This window comes from Nymphaea colorata, chromosome 11 (assembly GCF_008831285.2).
Source record: "Nymphaea colorata isolate Beijing-Zhang1983 chromosome 11, ASM883128v2, whole genome shotgun sequence".
NCBI classification, from domain to species: domain Eukaryota; kingdom Viridiplantae; phylum Streptophyta; class Magnoliopsida; order Nymphaeales; family Nymphaeaceae; genus Nymphaea; species Nymphaea colorata.
Window position 1 is genome coordinate 12,442,264 of NC_045148.1, and position 26,594 is coordinate 12,468,857.

Genomic DNA, 26,594 nt, shown 5'->3' on the forward strand with positions numbered 1-26,594 from the left:
GCAAGATTTAAATTTCTCCTTAGCAAACTTTCGGTTATCACATTGTAAGTTTGAGAGGGGGTGTTAGAATGTTAGATTGTATGCATTCTAAATGTATATGTATATATATATATATTTTATATATATTTGGATACTAGGATACTTATGTAATTTTTCCCTTTTTTATATTTTTACTTTCCCCTTTTACCCTCTTTCTTTATCCTTATTCCCCAAAGGGGACTAGTCCCAATGGCTAGAATTCTAGCCGTTGGAACTAGTCCCAATGGCTGGCCCTCTTCTTCCCTTTGTTCTCTCCTCTATATATAGTGTACATTCCCCTCTTTTTATCATATGGCTTGTTAAGCCACATCTTGTTTATTGTTGAAGATCAATATATGTTTTCTTTATCTTCTTTGTTAGAGGACTCTTGTGTATTGCCTTGTTGAGTTAGTGGGAGATTCAAGAGTGATATTCTTGAAGTATTTGCCTTGTTTGGGCCTGATTTACAGCTATTATCGGTATTGTTGTTGTTATTCTTGTTGTTGTTGTGATTATTTTTGCAGTTGTTTTCTTTTTCTTTTCTCTTTTTTTTTTGGTTATTGATATCATTGTTTTCCCCCCCTTTCTGAAGGTATATGCATTGCTGTGTTGTTAACCTATCGAGCTTTATTCACAAGTTAACAAGCTTTATCGACCTCATTTAAACGAGCTTCAACTGAGCTCGATGAGTTGAACAAGCAAGAAGATGAAAACATTTAAAAGAATCTAGAAACAAAAATGCAAAAACGAGTTCATTGAGCTTCTCGAGTCGAACTCAAGCTTGACATTGTACTGTCGAGTTGAGCTCTTATGTCCAGCTCAACTCGAGCTTAAGGTATCATTAGTTGAGCGGAGGTCGAGCGGCTCACCTCATGTTCAGGCCTAATAGCAGTCCATGTCTATATATTGTTTTATGTGCTCATACAGATGAAGATCTGATTGTGGCAACACCGGTAGGCTCCTTCAGGTGCTTTCGCATATCACCCAAAATTGTCCAAGTCAAACCATCTCCGTTGTAGTGGTCATTATAGATCTAGATTCAACTTCAGTTGATGAAAACAACACCTTTTGTTGCTTTTTACATCTCTAAGATATTACAAATTCTCCTAAGAACACATGCAAGCAATGGTGGAATGGCAATTACTTGGTTGAATTATGCAATTAAATTCAAAGATAAGGATGAAGATAGGAATGCCCCCTCATTAACTCTTTTCTTATATATATTTAAGATTACACTACTTAAATGGTCATAGTGTCAACATTACATGATAAGTAATCACAATTCATAATATGGTTTATAGATTTATCTTCTAAATATTATTAACAATTAGGAAATGAAACATTTTGTATTTATATATATTGTACTTAGAAGTGTAACCATTCCATGCCTACTTATCAACATTATCCAAACACACACAAGAGAGAGAAAGAGGTACCTTCTCTTTTGCTCGGGCTGTGCCAGATTGGGATAATGCTACTAAAGGAGGCACGACACCTTCTTGCAGAACCATATTAGAGAATCTTGGGCTGTATGTACAAAGTTGTAGCAATGCTGCTGCTGCATTTTCTTTTCCTCTTGAAGATCCAAGTTCCACAACCTCCACAAGAACTGGAATTCCACCTTCCTGACCAATCGCAGTACGCCCATCTGGGATTGTTGAAAGGTTGGATAAGACAGCAACAGCCTTGTCAACCATGCCTGCTGCTGGATCCATTAGATCCACAAGGTGCCTCACAGCCCCAGCTTGTACAATCCGAGCCTTGTTCTCATGACAGATCGACAAATTAAATAAAGCAGTAGCAGCATCTTTCTTTCCACGGGGAGTCCCATTGCCCAATAGTTCAACCAACGGATGGATTGCACCAGATCTTCCAATCCTGGCCTTGTTCTCATCTATCACTGAAAGGCTGAAAAGGGTTGCAGCAGAATTTTCTTTAGCTTCTGGACTTCCTGTTTTAAGCACATGAATGAGAGGATCTATTGCTCCAGCATTGGCAATTGCACTCTTATTATTGTCATTGATTGATAGATTCAGCAATGCAGTCACAGCATTTTCTTGGGTTCTCACATCCATCGAATAGAGTAGCTCAACTAAGAACTTGATGGCTCCACAGCTAGCAATCATAATTCGATTCTCCATGTTGTGCTTTGAAAGATGCCGCAATTCAATAGCAGCAGATCTTTTTACTTCTATAGATGGGTTCTGTAGATCTTCAATCAGCTTCTTAACCTGAGCCTCAACTTCTGACATGTTTGACTTTGATTCAGGAAGAGGTGAAGAAGTAATCCTTGGAACAAAGCTTCGTTCTGACTGCCTTCTCCATAAAGGCTGGCTTCTAGTCCGAAAATCTGACAACCTAGTAGGAATATCTGAATCCCTTGGAGGAGCAGATGATGCAGGATCCTTTGAAGTTACTTCCCCAGAAGCATCCCTGTTGTCATTTGTGTTGTCACTGGACATTTCATTGACATCCCCAGCTTCACCTTGCACGTCTGTGCTGGAAACAGCACTTGACATGGATGTACTGCGTGTATGACCTTCAACCTGCTCATCAATTAAGCCAACTTCAGAAGAATCATTTTCAACTAATGCTGGAGCTAGATGGGCAGAGTTCACACCTAAGCTTCCCAAATTAGTCATCCCATTTTCATTGTTTGCTGATACCTTAAGCAATCCCTTGCCAGATCCATTTTCGATGTCTGAAGGTTCAGTTGAACTACTCACAGAAGCGCCATCAGAAACCCTAGGAGGGTCCAAATGGGAAGAAACATTTTGATTTGGATAAGCTTCTAGACTGCTTCCATTTGAGAGCCTCTGATCAACTGAAGCTGCAAGCATGGATGGCTCCAGTGCTTTAGCGCTAGGAGACACAGGAAGATGGGCATCAGTAGGAAGAGATTCCACATGAGCTAGAAGCATAGAGGGCTGATTTGAATTAATAGACTTCACTGGATCAGGCAACTTGACATTATTTAATTCACACCAATTTGCAATGAGTTCCTTGACAGTAAAGTTGGGAATGAGATTAGTATGAGCTAGATTTTGCCGTGTCTTTGGACAAACTGTCAAACCCATATCTAACCATTTTCGGATAAAGGCCCGCTCATAAGTTTGTCCAGATGCCACAATCACTGGATCTGACATCGGTTCAAGAGAAAGTGGACAGCAGAAATCAGAAGGAATTGGCACTCTACCATCTGTTTGGGATTGTTTTATTTTCACAAGGCAGTCATGCATGTAGGTAACAAGAGCAATGAGATCATCTATAAGCTCAACTTCTTCAGCATTTTTTTCGTGTCCTGCCTCTATCTTCGCCTTCTCCAGAGCCACAGCCTCCATTAGAAGTTCCTGACTTGATGACAAACTCAGGCAATCTGCAATCTTCACCATGGTCTCAGAGCTAGGGAAATTGCTCTCTCTCTGATTTTTTGTGGCCTCCCTGATCACAGATGATACATGATTCTTGCACACAGATTCATGATTCTGCAAAGCCTAAAGCAACAAAGAGATTAGTGTTCAGTTGCTCATGATGATTGCAAAATAAATGAATTTGAGGATAAGTTTGGTTGATACCCGAATACAATTTATATTAGATACTGAGGCAGCAGATAAGGTAAAAGAACTAAGGATTCTGCAAATCACTAGTATAGACTCCTGAATCTTCTCAGCCACCACTTCAATTTGCAAAAGCTGATAATATCCGCACAAAGGAATATTGCATTAAAATCAGCATTACGGTAACTTCGAGAGAGTCCAACCAAGCTAATAAACAAGTGGTATTTGACAAGTTCATTATGAGTAATATACAGCACAAAAATACTACAGATCTTGAAACTGAATCTACCAAATATGAGAAATAGCATTGACATATAACTTTATTAAGAAACTAACACATACATGTCCAAGCCAACACTTAACCTCACAAAAGCTGATAATATCCACACGAACAAATATTGCATTAAGAACAAGCATTAAGGTGCCTTCAAGAGGAAAGTAGTCTGACCAAGCTAATAAACAAACGATATTTGACAAGTTCGTTACGAGATACTACAGAACTTGCAGACTCAACATACCAAATATGAGAAATAGCAGTAACATATAACTTTATTAAGAAACTATCTTATACATATCCAACTCTTCAGGAGGCAACTTGCTAAAAGTTACAGACACTAGTCCATAGCCTTTCATGAGTTGGATTCTGGGCACATAGATGTGAGGGTGGTACATCCTACACACTGTAATTGTAATATAGGTCATATAGGACGAGGAAACAGATTTCACAAAACTTCAGATTGCAAAAACCATAGATGTCAATATATGTAAATTCTAGATATTGTTACATCCTAATCCTCTAGATGATGTCAATATATGTAAATTCTTTTCAGACATGCTTAACAAACCCTCTATCCCTCTCACCCTCTGTCATCCTTTCTTAAGGAAAACGGAGGACAACAGGCGGCATGTCATCCAACCCCCCTGGTCATCCTTTAAAAAAAATGACAGGAGGACTATGCAAGGGTAAAGCCAAGGAGTGGCAGGGGCCCTGGCCCTTGGGACTATCGTCCTTTAAAAAGGATGATCAATGGTATTAAAAGCCAAAAAACTTTATTTTATTTAATTAAATTTCAAAGTAGTAAACTTGATATCAAATCATACATAAACAAATAAAGCAACTAAAAAGTTAATTAAGTATATAACAGATTTTAAGTTAGCATCTTGTCTTCCTTTTTTTTTTTTTTGGCTTGCAGGATTTATTTTTTCTCTATGAAATGTTATATACTTATATACATATATATACATAGAGCCGTGCCCAAGTGACCAATTTTTTAAGGTTCGTGGTATCTGACACTCGTACTCATGTCCAACAGTGACGCCTGCATCCATGTCCTTGCAACATAAGTTCCATCTAATGCATATAGACAATTTGTGATCTGATTTGCCTAAGTTAAGAAGGCAATGAGGCAAAATCTTCTCCTTACTCATACCAACCAATGCATAATTTTATGTGCATTTATCCCATTATGGATACAAGAGAATGTGCATTTAAGATGTCCAAATGATTATGAGCTTGTGGACATAAATTATGAGTAACACCCACTTCCATCTAACATTCTTCATGTACATCACAATTGAGCTTGGTTCACTTTGGATCCTACTGCCATTAAAACACACTCACCAAAACAGCAAAAGCACCTGAGTCGACACAACTCGGGTGCAGGTGTACCTCTGACATGGCATTGGGTGCAGTCAATGCGAATTTGGTGCATTCAAACTGCATCGAGATAATTTTTGTCCCCCTTTTTATTTTTTTCCAGAAACAATGCTTCTTTTTTTTTAGTTTTTTCTGCTTTGCTACATCCCTTATTCTGTTTTTAGTATTTTACTGCATACTTTTGCAGTTTAATACTAGAAATTATAATATGCTTATAATTTTATATCTTGCATATATCATGTGGTCATATATGTTGTTGCTGTTTATAAGTGGTCTTATATGTCTTAAAAGAGAGAGAGAGAGAGAGAGAGTGCTGCTTGTAAGTTCTATACATGTATCATTGTATTGCCAATTTTATAATCAGTTTTACATATGTTATATGCAATCTATGTTGTATATTTAGACAGTTATAAATTTATAATACTAGATATATAACAGCTATTACGAGTAAAATTGTAAAATCTGAAATCAGACTCTAGAGCATGTATATTATATGGAATGCTATAGATTTTGGAATATAGTGTGTGTGTATATATATATATACATCCGTGCCCGAGTGACCAATTATATATATATATATATATATAGAGAGAGAGAGAGAGATCACACCTGCACCCATTTTTTTTCTGAAATTTGCAACACCCGCATTCATACCCATGTGATATAGGTGACCATATGATTTTTGGAGCAACTTTAGAGGACATTGTTTGCTAGGTCGCCACATTTCAATGGGAATGTTGTGGAGCTGGTTTCTGGTGGCCTAATGTTTCTTATCGTTCTCTCCTTTGGGGTTTTAGGTTGGAGGTAATTCATTCATTAGAGTTTGCAACGACCACACCATTTGGAACATTTTACAAAAATGAAGAGAACAGTTTGACATTCAACCAAATTTTTTCTTGCAGTAGCCTTCGAACGAGAGGAACATAGGAGGTCTGGCTTAATGATTTATGGCCAGAGTAAATGGGAAAACGAGCAGGAAACGGAACCTCAAAAGTAAGATGCACAATACAAGCAAAGCTTTTGTCTCTTTTGGTAAATGTGAGATCTTTAAAAACTCACTAAAAATGAAAATCTCACCATTTTATTGCAATTTGTTCCCGAGTTCTTAATTTTTTTAATATTTTGAATTTTAAGGTTTTTATTATTTTTTTTAACATTTTAAAAATTGTCGAAATTTTCTAAGAATTAACTGAGAAGAACAACTTTGCTGAACAATACCCAAGAAAAACTTGGCTGAGATTTCCCGAGAACGATATTTGTGACAATGGTATATATACTATACAAGTGAAGAAAAGAAGACAATAAAAGACATTTGTTTTCCAAATTTTTAAGTGGCCCTTTCACCTATTCATCAAAATAAACTGTATTTTATATATGTATGTATCATAGTCACAAATAACATCTCGGAGTTTTAAACGGCGAGGTTTTTCTCGAGTATGATATGGCGGGCTTGAAAAATACAGGAAAATAACGGGAAAAAATGGTATTTAAAAAAAAACTAAAAATGAAAAATATAAAATAAGTGAAAAAAATAACACAAACATCAAAAGATAAGTAGATTTGCAACAAATAAAAAATAGAAAATGAAAAAAAACTGTTTGGCATTAAAAAAATGAAAAAAGTAAAAAAATGCGACAAAAAACGTGTTTTTTTCGTTTTCCATGTTTTTTTCAAAAAAATGTGCTTTTAAAGTTTAAACAACATTCAAATTGTTTCATAACTCATTTTGTAAAATCATAGCAAATAACATTATGTTTTTAACTACATGCTTACTGAAACTATTAAGCCTATACTTTTCTTTTTCATCATGATTGACTAAGGAGTAAGGCCCAATTCGGAATGTCAAGAATGACATTGATTACAATATAATATATACTACACCGATAAAATTTCATTCCTCAGCCATACTTACTATACCATTAATATACGACAGTTCCAACATTGGTGGTCCTTTTCTTTACAGGAATACATTGCACCAGCCTGTTCATTGACATTCATATAGATCAGTGTTGTACGTATCGTACGATACGAGCCTGTATCGTATGATACGTACCGTATCGTTTTGAAAATACGATACGATACACTCCCCCGTATCGTAAATAGGAGGTGTATCGTTCCTGCCCGTATCGTACGATACGGGGCGATACACCCCATATCGTACGATACGGGCTGATTTCACAAAAACCCACCCCGAGACCTACTTATTCGACTTCTTTTTGAAAGAAACCCTCTGTTCTTCATTTCTCACGCTTGGATACTGCCGTCAAGGAGGGCGATCGTCCATTTTCACCATCAAAAAGTTGATCGTCCATTATTATAGATACCATTTTATTCTCTGTCCAGGGAGAGACTTTAGCAAGAAAATCATTATTGAATGTGGGAATTGAATGCAAATAGTTTCCAATTTCTCACTAAAAATAGCACCCAACTATGTCAGATTGGCCTACAAAAGCTTGTATAATTTCCAGGAAATAAGGGTGGCAACAATTCCTACTTGTTTTCCTCATAGTTCCAAACTAATCTGGCTATGCATGTGAATCTACCATATAATAAGCTTTTTGTCAAAAGTTTTGTGTTCCTTGACAAACAAAGGACCACCAGTCAGACGAGAAAGAAACATACATTGTAGGTCTTGCTCATCAATGGGTGCCAGCCTTCCAGGAACTTTTTAGCATCATCAACAAAAGTGTCCAATTCTTCCAATCTCCTGCTGAGTTGCTCATTGGAGGGTACCTCAGAATCAATAATATCATTAAGCATAGGCATTAGAAGCATCAGTAAATCAGCAATGCTTTGATAGTACATCTGAGCTGACCCTGTCTTTCCCTTATCCACAGAGAATATGTGATGAAAGTGAGACATGCTGTTGAGGAGATCTCTTATCATTGATTTCTCCATCTTACCTATTTCAAAATTCGCAAACATGTTATAAAAGTATTTCAAAGAAACAGTACATAGATCTATGCACTCTTAACGTGACAATACAGTAAAGAAAAGAGAGAGAGAGAGAGAGAAACAAAACCAAAAACTTCATATGAATCACATACGCAGACATACCAGATATGTATGGACCAAAATATTCCTGATACATGATAAAAACGAGGTTAATGATGCATTTTTTCCTTTTGTTCTACCGAAATCAATTGGCAGGCTTTCTGCAAGAGCCAAGATTGAAGAAAAACATTTAAAAGTCAAGCAATATAACAAACAATCTATGTCACAAAGGTACGGGTACGGGTGCGGCGACACGGGTACGTGGACCTTACTGAAGTACCCATGTGACTTAGCAAACAATAAATGACAAAATTTCAAACAAAAGAAAAGTCTCTAAAAGTTGTGCAAATTCAGAATGTTAGAGCATGAAAAATGAAAGCATCAATCATACCTGGTGGTAATTATTTATTTGATGCAGTGCGTCTAACTAATTATGTCACTGTCAATTGGCATTTCCTATATTCAATCCACATTCTTGATGTACCCAAACATTTTCTTGTGTTTGGACTTTGGACTGCCTATGTTAGACCAATCATCTTTCAAATAGTCAAAAGCTTGTCTGATGCTCACTCAGCACCTCCAAATTTTTACAAGAAACAATGACCATTTTACCCCTTACAAATAGGAATTTGAATTGATTTTCCAAAAGGATTTTTAATGTAAAGGGATGTGAACTACACCAGAGCTATTCATACACTCCAAGTATCTGACACCATGACCTAGATCACCCAGGTTATCGCCAGCTAGAATAATGACCAATTTGCCTCTAATCACCCCATTGTGCCCCATTTTTCTCCAAATTTGCAAACGAATCATGGAAATCCTGAGAATGGTTTTACCCAAGAGCAATCAAGACTATTTTCATCTCTACAAATCACCAAGAACCTTCAGAACAAGTTTAAAAAGTGAATGAAAATGAGAACAAAAAGTAGGGAAAAAATGAAAAAAAAAAAGGTAAATTAAAAAACGTGAAAAAATCATGAATAAATTGTGATAAAAGGCTATAAATTAATTTTTAAAACTTTTACAAGATGGGGGGACATTACCTTGCACGGGGTCTAGGCCGAGTTCCTTCAAAGCAGCAAGAAAGGTCAGCCTTCCACGCCTCAATACCAACTATTACAGGGACGAATTTCTCTTTCGTTCTCAACTTATACGGCATAAGTCTGTAGCCTAGACTTACCAGCCAAACCACCACTCGTACAAACAAGTAAACTCGAAGGAACAACCCAGCTTTGCCCCAGGTCGAAGACTTGGTTTTTTTTCATCAAGCAAGACTTACATGATAGTCAAAGCAAATACATGTGCCCTCTCTTCTACCACACTGCTCGGCCCGGTTGGGCTTAAGTATCCAGCCAGAGCTATTACAATGTTTGAATTCAAAACCAAGGCGGCAACAAGAACCCGCAAAGATTCAAATATGGCCGCAGGCTCAAACTGCCTGACGGCCACCTGTCCAAAAACCACTGCCCATGTAAGGCCAGCGGTTGGCCACACGTATTGCTGCCCATAGGGCACCTGGCCCTCTATTATTTGACATCTGTCCCGCAGCCAGCAGCTGCTAGGCGCAGCCTGGCTGCCACCTAACCAAATCTATTTCCTCCAAGGAACCATATTCAAATTTCTGCCATCAAGTGCTACCAAGTGTCCCAGCCTTCCTTTTCGCAGCGGCCACATGTCGAGGGGCCGGTAACCCTCAACAGATAGTAGTCCCTATATAGGTGCAGGGGGTGATTGCTCCTCGTGTACAGAAGAAACACCAAAAACCCCTGCACTACCATAAATTTCGGACTCCCTTTGGATTTCTGCCCCACTGCTTGTTGCTTCCGGGTTGTGGCCTACTGTTGTTTCCTAGGGACCAGGTAAGCGCCATCCATGGCCCTCACTACGCCAAGCCATCCCCAGCAAGGGACCAGGGCAGCGGTCTTACAAGCCTTCCCCCACCAACTAAGCTCGACGTCCCTGTCAAGGCCAAGCACTCGTGCAATTTATCTTCAAATTGCCATAAGTTAGCATTCCACTCGATTTGGCCATGATTGCTAGTCGTAAAGTTTAGTTTTGCTCCCAGCAACTTGAACAAGCAGGTCTAGAACCGGCCAGTTAACCTAATATCACGGTTTACAATGTCGACAAGGACCTCCCAATACTTCACCACATGACAGAAGAAATGTTGCATACTTTGAAAATCGATCAATAATCACCAAGATCAAACTCATTCTGTCTGCTACCGGCGAACCCGTGATAAAATCCAATGAAACACTTTGCCACGATAGGTCCGGGATCAGAAGTGGTTGCAGAAATCTGCCTAGCAGTTGCCTGTCAGCCTTATCTTATTGGCAAACTAAGCAAGTCTAGACGTAATGCTCTATGTTCGCTTCCATCTTTGGCTAGTAAAAGCGCCGAACAATCAAAGCCAGCGTGCAGTCTTAGCCGGGACGGCCAGCCCACGGGCTATCATGCATCTCCTTCAAGAACTCCTTCTGAATCCCACCTGTTGAAGAACATATATACGATTCCCTTTAGCGAACAAGAACTCTTCTTGTAGCCAAAACCAACGATAGGTGTCCTCTTTCACCAAGTTAAGAAGACGGGCCAGTGAAGAATCAGTGGTCGTAGCCTATTGAATCCTCTGCATCAAGTCAACAGACAATTGAGTTATCGCAGCCGCGGTGTAGACTCCCGCCGTGCAGGCTCCTGCTTGTGCCCCTCGGCTTAGTGCATCGCCAGCCTGATTGGCTTCACCCGACCTATGCACACTATATACATGTCAAACTCCGCTAGAAAATCTTGCCAACGCGCTTGTTTGGCACTCGGCCACTTCTGTTACAAGAAATAGTTGTTCGTCATGTTGTCTATCACTACTTTGAAATGTCGTCCCAACAGATACTGTCTCCAAACTCTTAAGCAATGAACTACCATTGTCATTTCTTTCTCATGGGTTGTGTATCGCTGTTCTGCATCTAACTACTTCCGACTTTCATAGGTCATCGGATGTCCACCTTGTATTAAGACACTACCCAATGCCCGGTCAGAAGCATCAGTCTCCACCTCGAATGGTTGAGTGAAATTGGGCAGGCGCAAGACCAGCTCGCTGCTCAACTTTGCTTTGAGCAACTGAAAGACATCGCGCATTCTGACGACCAATGCCAAGTCCAGTTCTTCTTTAACAAGTCCATCAAGCGCATCGTGACTCTTAAGTACCTGTCAATGAAGTGACGATAATAGTTGGCTAGGCCCAAGAAATACCGAAGTTTCGGCACATTTGTGGGGGCTGGCCAATCAAGAATGGCCTAAACCTTTTGGAATCCATCTCCACCTCTCCACCTTTCCATGGTTGATGAAGTGGCCTAAGGAAGGAGATAAATGCAGACGTCCAGGAGCTTGATGATGAGTCAAGAGTGCTCACCATTGGAGCCCCAGTGCGTATGAACCCTCTTCGACGGGTAAACACCTTGCACTAGCCTCCCAAGGACACTGCCTTAAGTCCTGAGCTATTGTATGTTGTGGTCCGGTTGCATGAAATTCCTACTCATGCCTTGGTGGACAGAGGAGCGACCCACAATTTTGTGGCTAGTCGTTTGGTAGAGCATTTCGGCCTTATTGTGATGTCGAATGTCAGCCACGTGAAAGACATTAATATTGTCCGACCAAAGGTGACGCGGAAGTAGTCAGGACGGAAGTTCGGCCTTGGTTGGGCAAGTGTAGTTTCACGGCCTGCACACTAGATGATTTCGACGTGATGCTCAGCATGGATTTCCTCAACCAAATCAAAGGCGACAGTCTGGCCGCACCTGAAGTCATTAATGATTTGAGATGAGAAGATGTATTACCTAATTCCTTTGGTGTAAGGCATGGTCGGTACAAAAGCTATCTCGTCCTTGCAACTCAAGGACGGATTAAGACGTGGATAGCCAACCTTTCTTACTACTTTGAAGGAAGTTAGCCCAAACCCAGAGCAAGGTGATGTCCCCCCTCAGTGCAGGAACTACTCGACAGATTCCTAGATGTTGTGCCCAAAGAAATGCCAAAGGAATTGCCACCAAGACGCACGTGGACCACGAAATAGAATTGGTGTCAGACGCTCGTCTCCTACCCAGGCCCTATATCGGATGTCCCCTTCAGAGTCCACCGAACTGGGACGACAACTCGATAAATTTTTAGATGTTGGCTACATCCAACCGTCCAAGGCCCCTTATGGGGCACCAATCTTGTTCCAAAGGTGTGAAATGGCATCCCGAGAAGCTTGCCGACATACTCTTGGTAGACTCCAACTACCATTGGCCTGTGGTAGTGCCTCAGCAAAGGTGCGAAATGGTTGTATTTAGTCAGCTTATCTACTACCACCATAATCGCTTCTTTGATTTCTGAACATGGCATTGGCATCTATAAAATCCATACAAACATCAACGCACGGTGTGGACGGTATTGGCAAAGGGTTCAAATGAACCAAAGGCTTAGTTGCCTCATACTTCTCACGCTAACAAATCTGGCATTGTTGCACGAATTCTCTAACATCCGATTTCAACACCTCCCACCAGAATTGGGATCTAATTTGGCTGAGTGTCTCGGCCCCGCCTTCATGGCCTGCAGCTGCACATGTATGGAAATGTGCCAGTAATTCCCGTGTTAAAGGAGAACTACGAGGTACCACTGCTCGGTTCTTCCTGCATAAAAGATCGCCTCTCGTGTTGTAATGGGGCATCGTACCCAAATGCTGCTGTAAAGAGGCCTTCATAAGCCTCATGTTATCGTCCACATCTTGCCCGGCTGCTAAACGACTCCAAAAATCTGTCCCAATGATAGACAATGTCAGCATGTGTTCACTCAGGCGGGACAAGGCGTCAACCACCAAGTTCTCCGTTCCACGCTTGTATTCAATGCAAAAGTCGTAACCTAGCAACTTAGCTAGCCACCGTTGTTGCGTCGGTGTTGATACTTCATACCCATAACGATAAGGCCTCACATTGACTGGTTCGGCCCCAATAGTCAAAGGTATTTGATGATCATAAGATCGTTTCGGCGGTAGGCCTGTCGGTTCGGCAAAGATATCTGCAAATTCGACCAATATTTGCTTTATACTACTCGGCACTACCTTTTCTTGCTTCTCCATCGGAGATACGTCTGTGGCCATTGACACTAACCACGTTGGCTGTTGCGCTGTCAGCTTTCGGCTCCACATATGACTTGATGGCAGTCAAGGTGACTTTACTGTCGCCACCTTCCTTAGGAAAAGACAGACATGTTGGCGAAATTCCAAGTAATATCGCCTAACGTCTCCAACCATTGTACATCCAACACAAAGTCTACTCCTCCTATGGGCAGCACAAATAAATCCACTTTGAAAGGAACGTTTTGCATGATCAACTCGACCCCTTTGCACTTGGAAGAACACTCAAGTCGTCAGCCATCGCCGACCATGACTGCAAATGTGGGCTGCAAGTGGACTTAGTAATTGATTGCCTTTACCGTCTCCGAGTTGAGGAAATTATGTGTGGCTCCAGTATCAAAGAGAACCAACACACATTGCTCGCCCATATGTCTTACCACGCACATAGAATTGGGCTGTGTGGTGTCGGCCAAGTTGTGACCTATAACACTAATTTCCTTCGGTGTTTCTACTGTTGCATTGTCATCATCATCGACATGCTGCTCGGGCTCCAAAAGAGGCTAATCCTCCTCAACATCTGCTTCCACCACAATCAATCTCATATGCTTACACTTGTGTCCTCTCTCCTCTTTTTTGTCGCAAGTAAAGCAAAGGCCTTTTTTTATTCTATCCTCCCGTTCTTCCTGACTTATGTATTGAGTTCGTGGTTTAGAGGATATGGGCTGCTGCAACTCATTCTTCTTAGAATTGTGCAAAGGTTTTGGATCTGGTAGTTTGACCGGTGTGAATCAAACATTTTATTTGGTTTTCGCTAGGCAAATAATCTTCGGTTTTCTCCTCTACAGTCCTTGCTAATCCAAAACAATCTCGTAGTTCGGTCGGCCGTTGAGACAACAATTCAATCCTTATCTCTTCGTCCAAGCCTCCTATAAAAGTACCAACCAATGCGCTTTTGGGCCAATTTCTCACCATACAAGCCAAGTTTTCGAATCTACTTTGATACTCTTGGACCGAAGTGGTTTGCTTAAGGTCTTTGAGCTCGACCTCAAAATTAGTGAAAGAAGATTCGCCAAACTGTACTAGGAGTTCATGTAAGAATTCAGCCCAATTTAATCTCGGTCGCACGTGGTTAAGCCATCTATACCATTACATGGCTTCGTCCTCAAAATGTAATACCGCTAAAATTACCCATTGTTCAACTGGAATTTGCTGACATTGAAAATATTGTTCTGCCTTAAAAATCCAATCTTGAGCATTTCGTCCGTTAAACTTTGGAAAGTCAAGTTTAACGTTAGGTAATCTACGCTCCCCTCCACGAATCTAACTTAGTGAAAATATGGGCATTGCCTAATCGATCAAACAAGTCTTCCACTCAAGTCCCAGTTCAGCCAACTCTGAAGGGGACATCCGATATGGGGCCTGGGTAGGAGACGAGCGTCTGACACCACTTCTATTTCATGATCCACGTCGCGTATCGGTGGCAACTCCTTTGACATTTGTTTGGGCACAACATCTAAGAATCCGCCGAGTAGTTCCTGCACTGAAGGGGAACATTACCTGCTCTAGGTCTGGGCCGACTTCCTTCAAAGCAGCAAGAGAAGTTGGCTCTCCACGCTTCAATCCATCCTTGAGTTGCAAGGACGAGATAGCTTTTCTACCGGCCATGCCTTACACCAAAGAAATTAAGCAATGCATCTTCTCATCTCAAATCATTAATGACTTCAGGTGCAGCCAGACTGTCACCCTTGATTGGTTGAGAAAATTCACTCCCAGCATCACGTCGAAATCTTTTAGTGTGCAGACCTGAAATTACACTTACCCAACCACAGCCCGACTTCTGTCCTGACTGCTTCCGCTTCACCTTTGGTCGACTGAAGGGACAACAATGATGTCTTTCACGCAGTTGGCATTCAGCGTCACAATAAGGCTGAAATGCTCTGCTAGACTAGCCACAAAATTATAGGTCGCTTTTGTGTCCACCAAAGCATGACTGGAAATTTCATTCAACCGGACCACAACATACAGCAACCCAAGACTTAAGGCAGTGCCCTTGGGAGGCTGGCAGTGTTGTACGTATCGTACGATACGACCCCGTATCGTACGATACGTATCGTATCGTTTTAAAAAAACGGTACGATACACCCCCCCGTATCGTAAATAGGGGGTGTATCGTTCTGTATCGCACGTATCGTGCGATAGAAGGCCCGTATCGTACGATACGGGCTGATTTTGCAAAAGGGGGCCCGAGACCTACTTATTCGGCTTGTTTTTGAAAAAAAGCCTCCATTCTTCATTTCTCAAGCTCGAACACTGCCGTCAAGGAGGGCGATCGTCCATTTTCACCATCAAAAAATTGATTTTCACCGTGAAATCGAAGATTAAGGGGTCGATTTGTGCGTGGGTGGTTGATTTTCGTTGGGAGGAAAGGGGTTTTCTTCATTTCTTCTTCGTAAGCTATGAAATCTCATGTTTTTACCATGTATTCATAATTTTTTATCGTATAATCGTAGATTGAAAGATTTTGAGTGTTTTTCATTAAGTTTACCATAGGATTTCGTCTTTTTTTTTTTTGAAGATATGGATCCCACATGGCAATGGTGCGAAAGGGTGAAGGAGAATAACCGCTTGAAACTCAAATGTAACTTCTGTGGGAATACATTTTCAGGAGGGATTAGTAGAATGAAACACCATTTGGCAGAGACCTCCAAAAATGTGTCTCCTTGTGTTGGAGGACCAAACAAACTTTTGCCTCCATATGTGCGTCAGCAATGTTTAGATATGCTTCATGCTTTACATCAAAAGAGGATACAGAAAGAAATTGAAGAGGCAGATGTAGGCTATAATAAGCCTTTGGAAGATAAGAAGAAAAGGAAGAAGCTTATGAATGTGATGATGAAGATGATAACATTCTAAGAACAGATTTGGAGACCTCAAGAGGTAGAGATCATAGAGGAAAAGGGATTATGTATCAAGGAGGTCGATCTGGCGTAACGGGAAGAAAGAAAAGACGCACAACAGATAGGGTCAGGCATGGTATGCAACCACCTAGTGGTAGAGTTCCTACTGGCAGGTCTAGTGTTGGCTCTATTAAGAACTTTTTCCCTTCATATACTAGCCCAGGTAGTCAGCAGATTCATGCTGTTATGACATCTAAAGATATGCTATATCAAGCACAAAGGATGGTAGAAAAATGGTTTTATGATGCATGTATTTCATTTAATGCAGCTAATTCTTTTCAATTCCAAGCCATAGCAGATGCAATTGCTTCTATAGGCCCCAGATTCAAAATGCCATCATATCATCAGTTGAGGGGTAAAATTCTTCAAGATATAGTGAAAGAAGTGTCTGAACATTGCGATCAATTGAAATTATCTTGGAAGAAAGCAGGTTGCTCCATTATGTCAGATGGATGGATTGATACAAGGTCAAGAACACTTGTAAATTTTCTTGTTTATTGCCCTAAAGGTACTATGTTCTTGAAATCTCTTGACTTGTCTGATGTTCCTAAGACTGTTCAGATTTTGTTCAATGTTTTTTATAATGTCGTACAAGAAGTTAGACCTGCAAACATTGTACAGGTTTTTACAGATAATGCTGCGAATTATAGAGCTGCAGGAGATTTGTTATTTCAAAAGTATGGAACATTCTTTTGGAGTCCATGTGCCATTCATTGTGTTAATCTTATGCTTCAAGATCTTAATGAGATGCATGATATGAAATCAGCCATTGACTAATGTCAAGAGGTAACAAAATTTATCTATAATCATGCATATGTATTGAGTTTGATGAGAAAGTTTACAAAAGGAGTTGAATTGATACGACCTGCACAAACTAGATTTGCCACAAATGTATTAACTGTGCAGAGTGTGGTGAAACAAAGAACTCCTTTGAGGCAGATGTTCGCTAGTGAAGAATGGGCTGCATATCCACATGCTCATAAAAGAAATGCTTCTTTAGTTGTGGATATCATATTTAATAACGAATTTTGGGAATCATGTGTGAAGCTATTGAAAGTTTGTGTTCCATTAGTGAAAGTCCTCAGGTGACAACGAGGATAGGCCTTCCATAGGGTACTTATATGAGGCCATGGATAAAGCAAAAGAGGCAATTCAAGGCAACTTAAAAGGAAAGAAAAAGTTTTATATGCCCATATGGAAGATGATAGATAAAAGGTGGAGGCAATTGGAGGTGTGGACTTTAAAAGTTTTATATGCCCATCAGCAAGGAAGCACACATCTCAGTTCGATCCTATCAACTTGGAAAACTTTGATGATCTGGAGCCATGGATTGAGGAAGAACCGGCTACAATATTTGATGCTGAAGATCTTGAATGCTTAAGCAACAGAAGGCTTTGTTGATGAAAGAGAGTCTGCTAGTGCTATTGCTGGTGCTGAATATGTTGGTGGGGATCCTCCAATTCTTGACTATGAAGATGAAGATGAAGATGATGAAGATTATGAATGATGAATCATTATATGTATTGAACCACTTAAGAGTTACGAATCTATGGTTGTTGAACACTTGAAAGTTTAAAAGTTTTATCACTTCATGACTTATGCTTTGTTGATTGAAATTGAATGATATTGTTATGAATTTTGATGTCTATCAGTCTATGAAGTATGAATGATGAACCGTGAACGCGTAAGTTTATAGCATTTAGCAATAATAAGTCTATCATTATCTAAAACGTGTTTTCTATGAAGAATTTATTATTTTTAATTTTTTTTGATTTTTTTTATGAATTTTCCGATTTTTATTAATTTTTTTATTTATAGCCCGACCGATACGCCTTACGATACGCGTTTTACAACATTGGAGGCTGGTGCAAGGTGTTCACCCGTCGAAGAGGGTTTGTTATGCTCGATGTCTTTCAGGCGGGCCGGGTCGGGTCCAAACCCGAACCCAAGTGCGTGAGGAGCCCGACGCGAAGGCCCTTCTCCCTCACGTCTCCCTCTTCTTCCTCGTCGCCTTCTTCCTCTGCTTCGACCGTGTGAGACCAGGAGGAGGACGAGGGTGCAGTGGCGACGCTTGGGCCAGCAGAGGAAAGACGGCAGTGGCGGCGTTCGGGTAAGCCCTCAACCTCGCCCTAACTCTTCCTTCTTCTCCTCCTCCCTCTTCCATTGTTCTGTCGTCTCCCCTCCTTAGCGCACGGCCTCCGCTTGCGCAGCCTCTTCCCTTCCTTTTTTTTTTTTTGTTGTTTCTCTCCCTCTCCTCCTCTGCTTGAGCTCTCACTCCCACACTGTCTCGTCCTCTCTACTGCATTTCTCCCACCGCCACTCTCTCATGCTCTCTCCCGTTTCCGGCTTCCCTCTCCCTCGTTGTTCCCTGCCCACACGCTCTCTACTGAGCTCTCTCCCCATTTTTCTATTTTTTTTTTCCTTTCCCCTAACCAAGCACTCTTCCTCACTGATTTTATCACTGTTTTATCGGATTTCAGCTTGGGGGACGTGTTCTTCCCCTTATAACAGCGACTAGACGGTGTTGGTGGTGGCGGCATTACACGATTTTTGTTGTTTGGGGATCATTTGAATGCTTGAGGTGACTGCCGAAAGCAACGCAGCAGTTCGGATTCTTAAATTGGGGTGAGCAAGGTCTAATCGAGCTTAGATCGTTGTAAATTTTCCATGGGAGAATGTATAATTATTGTTTGAGCATGCTAGAATTTAGAATTGATGATTTGGGATGCATATTAACGATGTTGCTTTTTGGGGAAAATTTAGGATTACGTTGGACAAGCGATGATTCATGCCTATAATGATCTTTTAAGCTTGATGTGGTAATTTTCGAAGCTATTTGGAAACATGGTAGAGATTTTGATGTGGGTGAGAATATTTAGAACCGTCTTAGTAAGCACGTGGCGCATACTTTTGTGAACGGGTGTATCTTGGCGTTATTTGGAGAAAGAATATGTAAGGGTGGGTGTATTTTTGGGAAGACGCTTCAAATAAAGAAAACATTTAAGAATGTCTTAATGAGGGATTGATCGAAGCCTTGAGTTTTGACGTTTGATGGCAACGTCAAGAAGTTGGGGAGTGGCCTATTGGAGGGCCTTGTGGCTCGACACTACCCGTCGATACCCTTTTGAGGCAATGACTTGTGGCTCAATAATTTTGTTTTATATTTGTATGATTTGCTAAACTAAGCTAGTAGAGAATTTAGCACTTGTGTATGTTTGCAGGTACACCGGCGTCCAGTAGGCCTTGAGCAACTAGACGTGAAGCTCAAGGCGTTTTGGAGTGTTTTGTGGACACGCGACAGGTATGGCGACATTTCAGGCAAATCCCTACCTGGGGCCAATGTGTGAATGTGTGTTCTTAGGATCGTGGGATCCTAGGATTGTGATGTGATTGAATGATTTCTTTGTGAGTGAATGTACGTATGTATGCAAATGATTTGATTCATGATAAGGTTTGTTTTGAAAAGCTATTAGAAACTTGTTTTGAAAACTGTTACGCATTTGCATGTGCATGCTAGAATTGATAACTGCTTATAACAGATGAAGCGGGGTATCTAGTCGAGTGTATCCTCGACCCGAATTGTGCATTAAAAAGCATCCTAGAATGATAACTGCCTAAGACAGCTACAAGCCAATCACGGATCGAGACTACTCTCCGGAGTTTGGCTAAGTTTTGAAAGATGTAAATGATGTGGTTGATAAGATGTGAGTGCTTATGAATGCGAATGTTGTGATTTGTTGCATCTGCATTGCCACGAGCAATGATGCAAATGAATGAATTGGAGGGTAGTTGTATCCATACTATATGACGGCTAGCTAAGAATGTAATGATATGTATGGCCCTCGTGTGGAGGCAATTAGAGGTGTGGGTGCACTCGTGAAGTGTACCAACCTCATGAGCACAATTATAATGATAATAATGAAAGAATAAGCGATGAGAGGCCAGTGGGATGTGGCTATGTGTTTGAAAGTTGTCCCGCCTTCGCCTTGATCTCGCCTGTTCGGAGCGCAGGCGGTGCAAAGCCCCAGGGTACTGTTGTGTGATGTGCTTGGAGCGTTGAGCTCCCGCCTTCCCAACCTGGATGTCCTAAGGAAGGCTGAGTATCTCTCCTTGGAATTCACACACCCATGGATGAGTGCTCTACCGCTGCAGCGGATGAATGGATCTATATTGTTATGAGCCACCATGGAGATTGTCTCTCGACTATGGGCCGCCCATGGTGTGCACGTGCTTGTGTTTTCACCCACAGGAACTTTCAATTCACTAAAGCTAATGAAAGTGAAAGTATGTGAATGAAGTATATGTGAATGAAGTGTATGTGATTGATGTGCATGTAAATTGGAAGTGTGTTATCTTGGCCATTGAGTGGCCTTTACATGTCGTAGTCTATGTGAGGGGCCTTCTTGGCAAATGATGCGACTATGCTCTGACACGACATGATGATGATTTGTTTTTATGATTGTATTATCTCATATTTGAGCCCTACCTATGAGGGTTTGGGATTTTCCTGGCTTGTTGTCATACTGCGAAGGCTAAGCCTTCAGTTGTTTCTTTTTTCAGGTTTTGGCGGACTCGAGGAAGCAGGTTGATCAGATGGCTTCACCCACATCCTATTGGGGAGGTTTTGGGTCGTTTGTAGTGTCGGCGCGTCGTGTTTTGGGTTATATTGATGTCTTGTTGTTGGGCATCAAGCATATGGTTTTGAGCACTTTGTCACACACATTGATGTAATTTTGTGTCAATTGAAATTGTTATACACATGAAGGTTTGCCCATTGTTTTGAATTGTTTGGCTCATCTCATTTTAAATTGTTGTGTCGTCGCACCTCAATGTTTTGTGTTTAGAGAAAAAGAATTTGAGGGTCAAAAGGGTCGGGGTGTGACAGGGTTCATACGCACTGGGACTCCAATAGCAAGCGCTCTTTACTCATCATCAAGGTCGTCCATCATCAAGCTCCTGGACGACCGCATTGCGCATTCATCTCCTTCCTATAAGGGCAATCTCACCCATGGTAGGGCCTTTGCAATGAAGCACCGAAAATGGTTTGAAGATTTGAATAGTAAGTCTTTTTGGAACTCCTCCTTCTTACCACTATCTTTCGCTTTGGTCAACTTGTACTGCTTTTGTAGCCGATTCTTAGATGTTTCGCCACTGGACTGTGCGCGAAAGTCTACGAGGCGATCGGCCACTACTAAAGCAAAAGGCAAATCTTTCACTTCTTGCCGACGGATTTCAGTCTGAGTCTACAATTGAAGACCGCTCATAAAGTAAAATAGCTTTTCTTCTTCCGCCATGTTCTTTATGTCAAACATTAATAAAAAAAAATGCCTTGACATAATCTCGAATGGTCTCAGTTAGCTTAAGCTGTCGCAGACCTTCCCGAGCAATCCACCTGATAGGTGCCTTGCCGGCGTGACTATCCTCTTCTAGCTTGGTCCGCCACCACAATGTGACGTCCCTGTGCAAATACATGGCTGCGAGAGTGACTTTGTCCTCCTCTTTGGTATGGATAGCTTTGAAATACTGCTCCATGTCCCAAAGGTAGTTCTCAAAGACTTTCGAACAACAGACTCCGTGGAAAGCTTTAGGTTTCGGGACCTTTATCTTTGATGTCTCCCTTGTGGTCGCTCTCAGCGCACAATGCACAATAGCAAGTACTTGATGCCAAACTAATCTTGTTTCCCCAAGCTCGTTGTGAAGGTCTTCGAACATGTCATCTGAGCGAGCAGCGAGTTCCTTCATCTGATTCTCAAGAAGAGTCAGATTCTCAATGATTTGGTGGTTATTTGACAAAGCAGAGGACATTTGAGTCGTCAGTGAACCAACAGATTCTTCCAAGCGAGAGAGTCTCGACTCCCAAGTCTCAGCATCATTAGCCATAGTCAAACATGTACGAACAAGTAAACTCGAAGGAACAAGGGACGAGTTTTGCATATTTTTCCCCTTTTAATTTTTTTTGTCAATATTGCACTATTTTTGTATTTGTGGCTATGCTTTTAGGGAATATGTCTACCTCAATTTATGTAGCTTACAAAAATAATACATAAGAAGCATTTATTTAACCGCTTAGAAATTAAAAAATTAAAAAGAAAAACACATTTTCCAGTTTTCCTGTACTTACAGCTCAATCAATGTTATATCATATATGACTAGCTTATCTAATAGATATTCAACATCTCCAGGTGCGAAACTAAAAAAAATGTGATAGCTATTCAACATCTCGAAGTGTTAAACTAAAGAAAATACTTTAAATGTGTTACACAAGAAAAATGCAACATTGAATGCCACTTTTCCTGAGGGATAACTTCAAGAAACAAAGTGCCCACGTAGTGTCAAGGAGCATTATTTACATATCTTTCTAAAAAGCCACAAATATATTTTTCGAGTTTTTATCAGTGAGGCTTTCTCTAGGTATATTTTTGGCAAAATTGTTCTCTTTTAGGAAAAGCTTGAGAAAACCTAGGAAATTTAAAAAAAAAAAATCAAAATATTAGGTAATAATAAAATCATAATAAAAATTAAAATAAAAGATAAAATATTAGGTAAAAATAAAACAAATGAGAAACTAATGTGAAGACAAAAAATATCCAGCTAAAATGGTAAAGTAATAAGTATCATATTGCATCTATGAGGTAACATTAAGTACCTAGAACAATAGGAAATAAAACAATGAAACAAAAATTAAAAATTATGAAAACAAATAAATGAACAAAGAAGTGGAAAAATACCAAAAATTTGATTTCTAACGTTTTCTTTTAGACAAGGCATACTTTTCCCATTTTTGTCATTTTTTTCATGTTTCCCATTAATATCAGGATATTTCTGAAAATATTGTGATATATTTGGCTATGCTAAAAAGTTGGAGAAAAATGAAATTCTCCACTTCAGGATTGTAAGCAATGATGCGGAAGGGCTCAAAAATTTATTGTATATTGCTTAGAATTCAGAAAGCCACCAACATAAGTTGAGCTTGGAGAGCCAAGGACATTTTGTACTGCAACTCCACCTGTTTAATGACAATAAACTAGTGTGTAAGGAAAATAGCATGGGAAAGTTTCTTCTTTACAGAATTTCACATTTTTTCCATGCACCATGTGTTAGCAGTATCGCACAATACACAAACATATCATTTTTGTGTAAACCAAACTAAAAGGAAGAGCCATCTCTTACTTCCTTTGCATACTTGAATGATGAAAATTGGGAACAGAAGAACCTGAAATGACGCTAAATGTTTCTTTTGTTTTAACAATAGAAAAGAAAAATCATCTGGCCTAGACAAGTTTTACTAAACATTGTGTAAATGATAGCATAAATTAGAAAGAACACAACTCCGAACAAAAACTCACAATTTCCAATGCTCTCTATGTCCCTCGGCTCCTCATCATCCTTGTTTAGCTGTTAGAAGAAATGATCAGCATAATAAAGGAAGTAGCACTTATCTAAATTAATGTGTGTGTGTGTGTGTGTGTAACATATACACATGCATATGGACACAAAAAGTAACGAATAGAACTAACAAAAAGTAAGGAACAAAACTATCTAGGCAGGAAATTGGGTCCGGCCAAGTGTTATAGCCTTGTAGGTAACAGTGTGTAATGTAGTACAACAAAATAAGCTAATCCTAGGCCAAATTTGTGCATGGGAGATCAATCTTGCATTGAGGACAGGCATATGCTCATTCAGTGTGTGGGATACCAGTACGGATACTGATACATACTCAGGTACGTCCCAGGTACATGTCTGGCGGTACCGAGTAAGCTCAACGTACCCGAGTACGTATCTGCTACATTTTGGATTCGGTCAAAGTTGACTGAGTCCAAAAAATATCTTTATATTAGGGTACGATTTTTTTTCTAATGTTTAAAGAAAACGCAGAACCCTCGACAGGCTCTAGGTATTACCAACTCAGAGCAACAGAACGTCGCCCGACCTTTGCTGCTCCGTCATTTTCCGGCACATGCTCCAATTTTTTCAGTGAGAGGCAACGTCTCCAGTGAAGGGTAACGCAGCTCCTGTGGCATTTTGGCGTCACTGACTTCTCCATCGCTTGATTTGGGGATTTTTTGTTGAAGCTTGAAATTTTATGCTTCATCTTTTTTCCGACAGCCTTTCCCATAACCAGCAAAATATCCCATCATCTGGCGACAGGTTTTTTCTGGCAGCCTTTCTCTTTTACATTTTATCATGCCTTTTCCAAATAGTTGTACATTTGTCCCTTTCCCCTTCTTCGGTTTCAACTTTGAACTGGCCCGTCCACCGGTTTCCTCTTTTTGTTGCTTCAAGTTTGCGTTGCTGGAGATTTTGTAGATTGCTCACAGGCAGTCACCTGATTTGGGCGTTTATTGTTCTTCACAGTAGTGTTGTTCGTTGGAGATGACTGTATGCCTTACTGCAGTTTATTCCTTGTGCTAAGTTTGCAAATAATGGCACAGTCTAACGTACATACACAGATTTGATATTAGTTTACTTTTTTAATGCGGTTTAGGTGCAGCAGCTGCAGCTTGCCTCTTGCCTGTAATGCTCGTTCTTTTGTTTAAGACAGTTTGGGCTGGAGCGGGTCCAAACCCGGACCCGAGCTCCACTCGTGGAAGGGAGCCCGACGTCACCCTCCTCTCCCTCGTCTTTCCCTCGTCTCCCTCGTTTCCCCTCTTCGTCTCTCCCTTTGTTGCGACCACAGTGCAGAGACGAGAAAGACGGAGGTCAGTGCGGCGGCGACGGAAGTGGACGGCGCAGCGGCGACGCTCAGGTGAACCAGCGGTCTCTCTTCCTATGTCTCCCTCTCTCTCCCTTGTTATTCCCCTTTCTGCCAGCCCTCTCTCCCGCACTCTCTCTCTGTCCAGGCTCTCTGCTCGAGCCCTCTCCTCTTCATCAGTGCCCTCCCTCTGCTCGCACGATCTCTCTTTCCCTCTTTGCACACTCTCGTCTCTCTCGCGCTCTCTCTGCTCTGCTCACTTCCCTCTGTCGACGCCTCCCTCACCCACGTTCTCTGCTCAAGCACGCTCAGCCCATGCTCACTTCCCTCTGTTAGCGCCCTCGCTCCCTAGCACCTGCTCTCTCTCTCTCTCTCTTCTCTCACACGCTCTCACCCTCAGCCAAACCTCATACTCACGGCGAACTCCCCTTCTTCTAACGGCAGATTTTCCCTTTTGACATGTCTTTTGCAAAAGCTCACCCTATTTACGATTGTTTGGTCGGATTTCAGCTTGAAAACTTGTCTTCCCCCTCATAGCAGCGACTTTAAGGCATTGGTGGAGGCGGTAGTGAGAAATTTTAGCCGCTTGGAGACACTTGGACTTGTGAGGTGGCTGCCGGAAGGATTGCAATAGTCTAGACTCTTGATTTGGGGTGAGCAAGGCGTAATTGAGCCTATTTTATTGTATATTTTCCTTTGGAGCACGTATAATTATTGTTTGAGCATGCTAGAATTAGAAATTGATGATTTAGAAGGCATGCTAGAGATGTCGCTATTTTGGGGAAGTTTATGCCCATTTTGAGACAGACGAGGATCTATGTGTATAAGTGTTTTTCTAGCATGATGTGTTGATCTTCGAAGCAATAGGGAAGCATGGTATAGATTGTGATGTTGTGGTGAAGGTTTAGAACCGTTTTAGCAAGCTTGGGAAATAGGCTTCTATTCATGTACATATGCGTTGTATGTTGAGAATCTTAATGGTGTGGAAGACGCCTCAACTATGGAAAACAAGTGAGAATCGCACATGTGATAAGTTGAATATAAGTTTGAGTTATAATCGTTGGTGGCAACCTCGAGGGTTGGAAAAAGACCCTTTTTGGAGGGCTTCTTGGGTCGACACTCATTTGAGGCGAAGACATACCACGATGATGGTATTTTCAGATTTGTATTGATTGTAAGCGAAACGAGTAGAGAACTTACCATTTTGTATTGATTGTAATCGTCACTTGCCCTCGAATTTTTCTCTTTTCCCTTTGCCTTTGACTCCTCCTCCTTCTGCCCATTTCACCCATCATCCCCTCCCTCCAGTTCGACCCCTTCTTCTTGTTTGCTATGTCACATAGACTCTTCAAAAAGGGGCCGCACACGTGTCGACACAATGCTAATGCTGATGCAGCTCGACACGCACCCTAACTACATCCTTTCTTATCAAAGTTACACGGATGCGGGTGTGACCCAAATTCGCACCCAGATTCAGTCAATGTGAGTTGGGTGCGGTCAACCACACCCAACTATTTTTGTCAACTGTCGACGCGCACCCAGACTCGCGTTTGACATGCACCTGACTCTCGTCAAACGCGAGTCCGATGCGGTCAACCCGCATCATGGACAT

At 41.0% G+C, this 26,594-nt stretch overlaps 2 protein-coding genes across 7 annotated transcripts in view; one reads left to right on the top strand and one right to left on the bottom strand.

Annotated features, from left to right (window-relative positions):
• The window catches only part of LOC116264390 (U-box domain-containing protein 4), a 66,648-nt gene that overhangs the window by 23,980 nt on the left and 16,074 nt on the right, over nt 1-26,594 (bottom strand). For 2 of the 6 annotated variants that reach the window (XM_031644562.2, XM_031644567.2), the window contains 4 exons: nt 23,637-23,685; nt 7,855-8,135; nt 3,594-3,710; nt 1,455-3,512 (listed from right to left, as the gene is read on the bottom strand). In XM_031644562.2, coding sequence (XP_031500422.1) covers nt 1,455-3,512; nt 3,594-3,710; nt 7,855-8,135; nt 23,637-23,685 — 2,505 coding nt within the window. Of the gene's footprint in view, nt 1-1,454; nt 3,513-3,593; nt 3,711-7,854; nt 8,136-8,289; nt 8,388-23,636; nt 23,686-26,594 lie in introns of all 6 variants that reach the window. The other 4 variants (XM_031644568.2, XM_031644566.2, XM_031644563.2 and 1 more) reach the window with 4 other exon arrangements.
• Nucleotides 1-26,594, top strand: part of LOC126410541 (secreted RxLR effector protein 161-like) — a 40,444-nt gene that overhangs the window by 741 nt on the left and 13,109 nt on the right. The window lies entirely within an intron of this gene.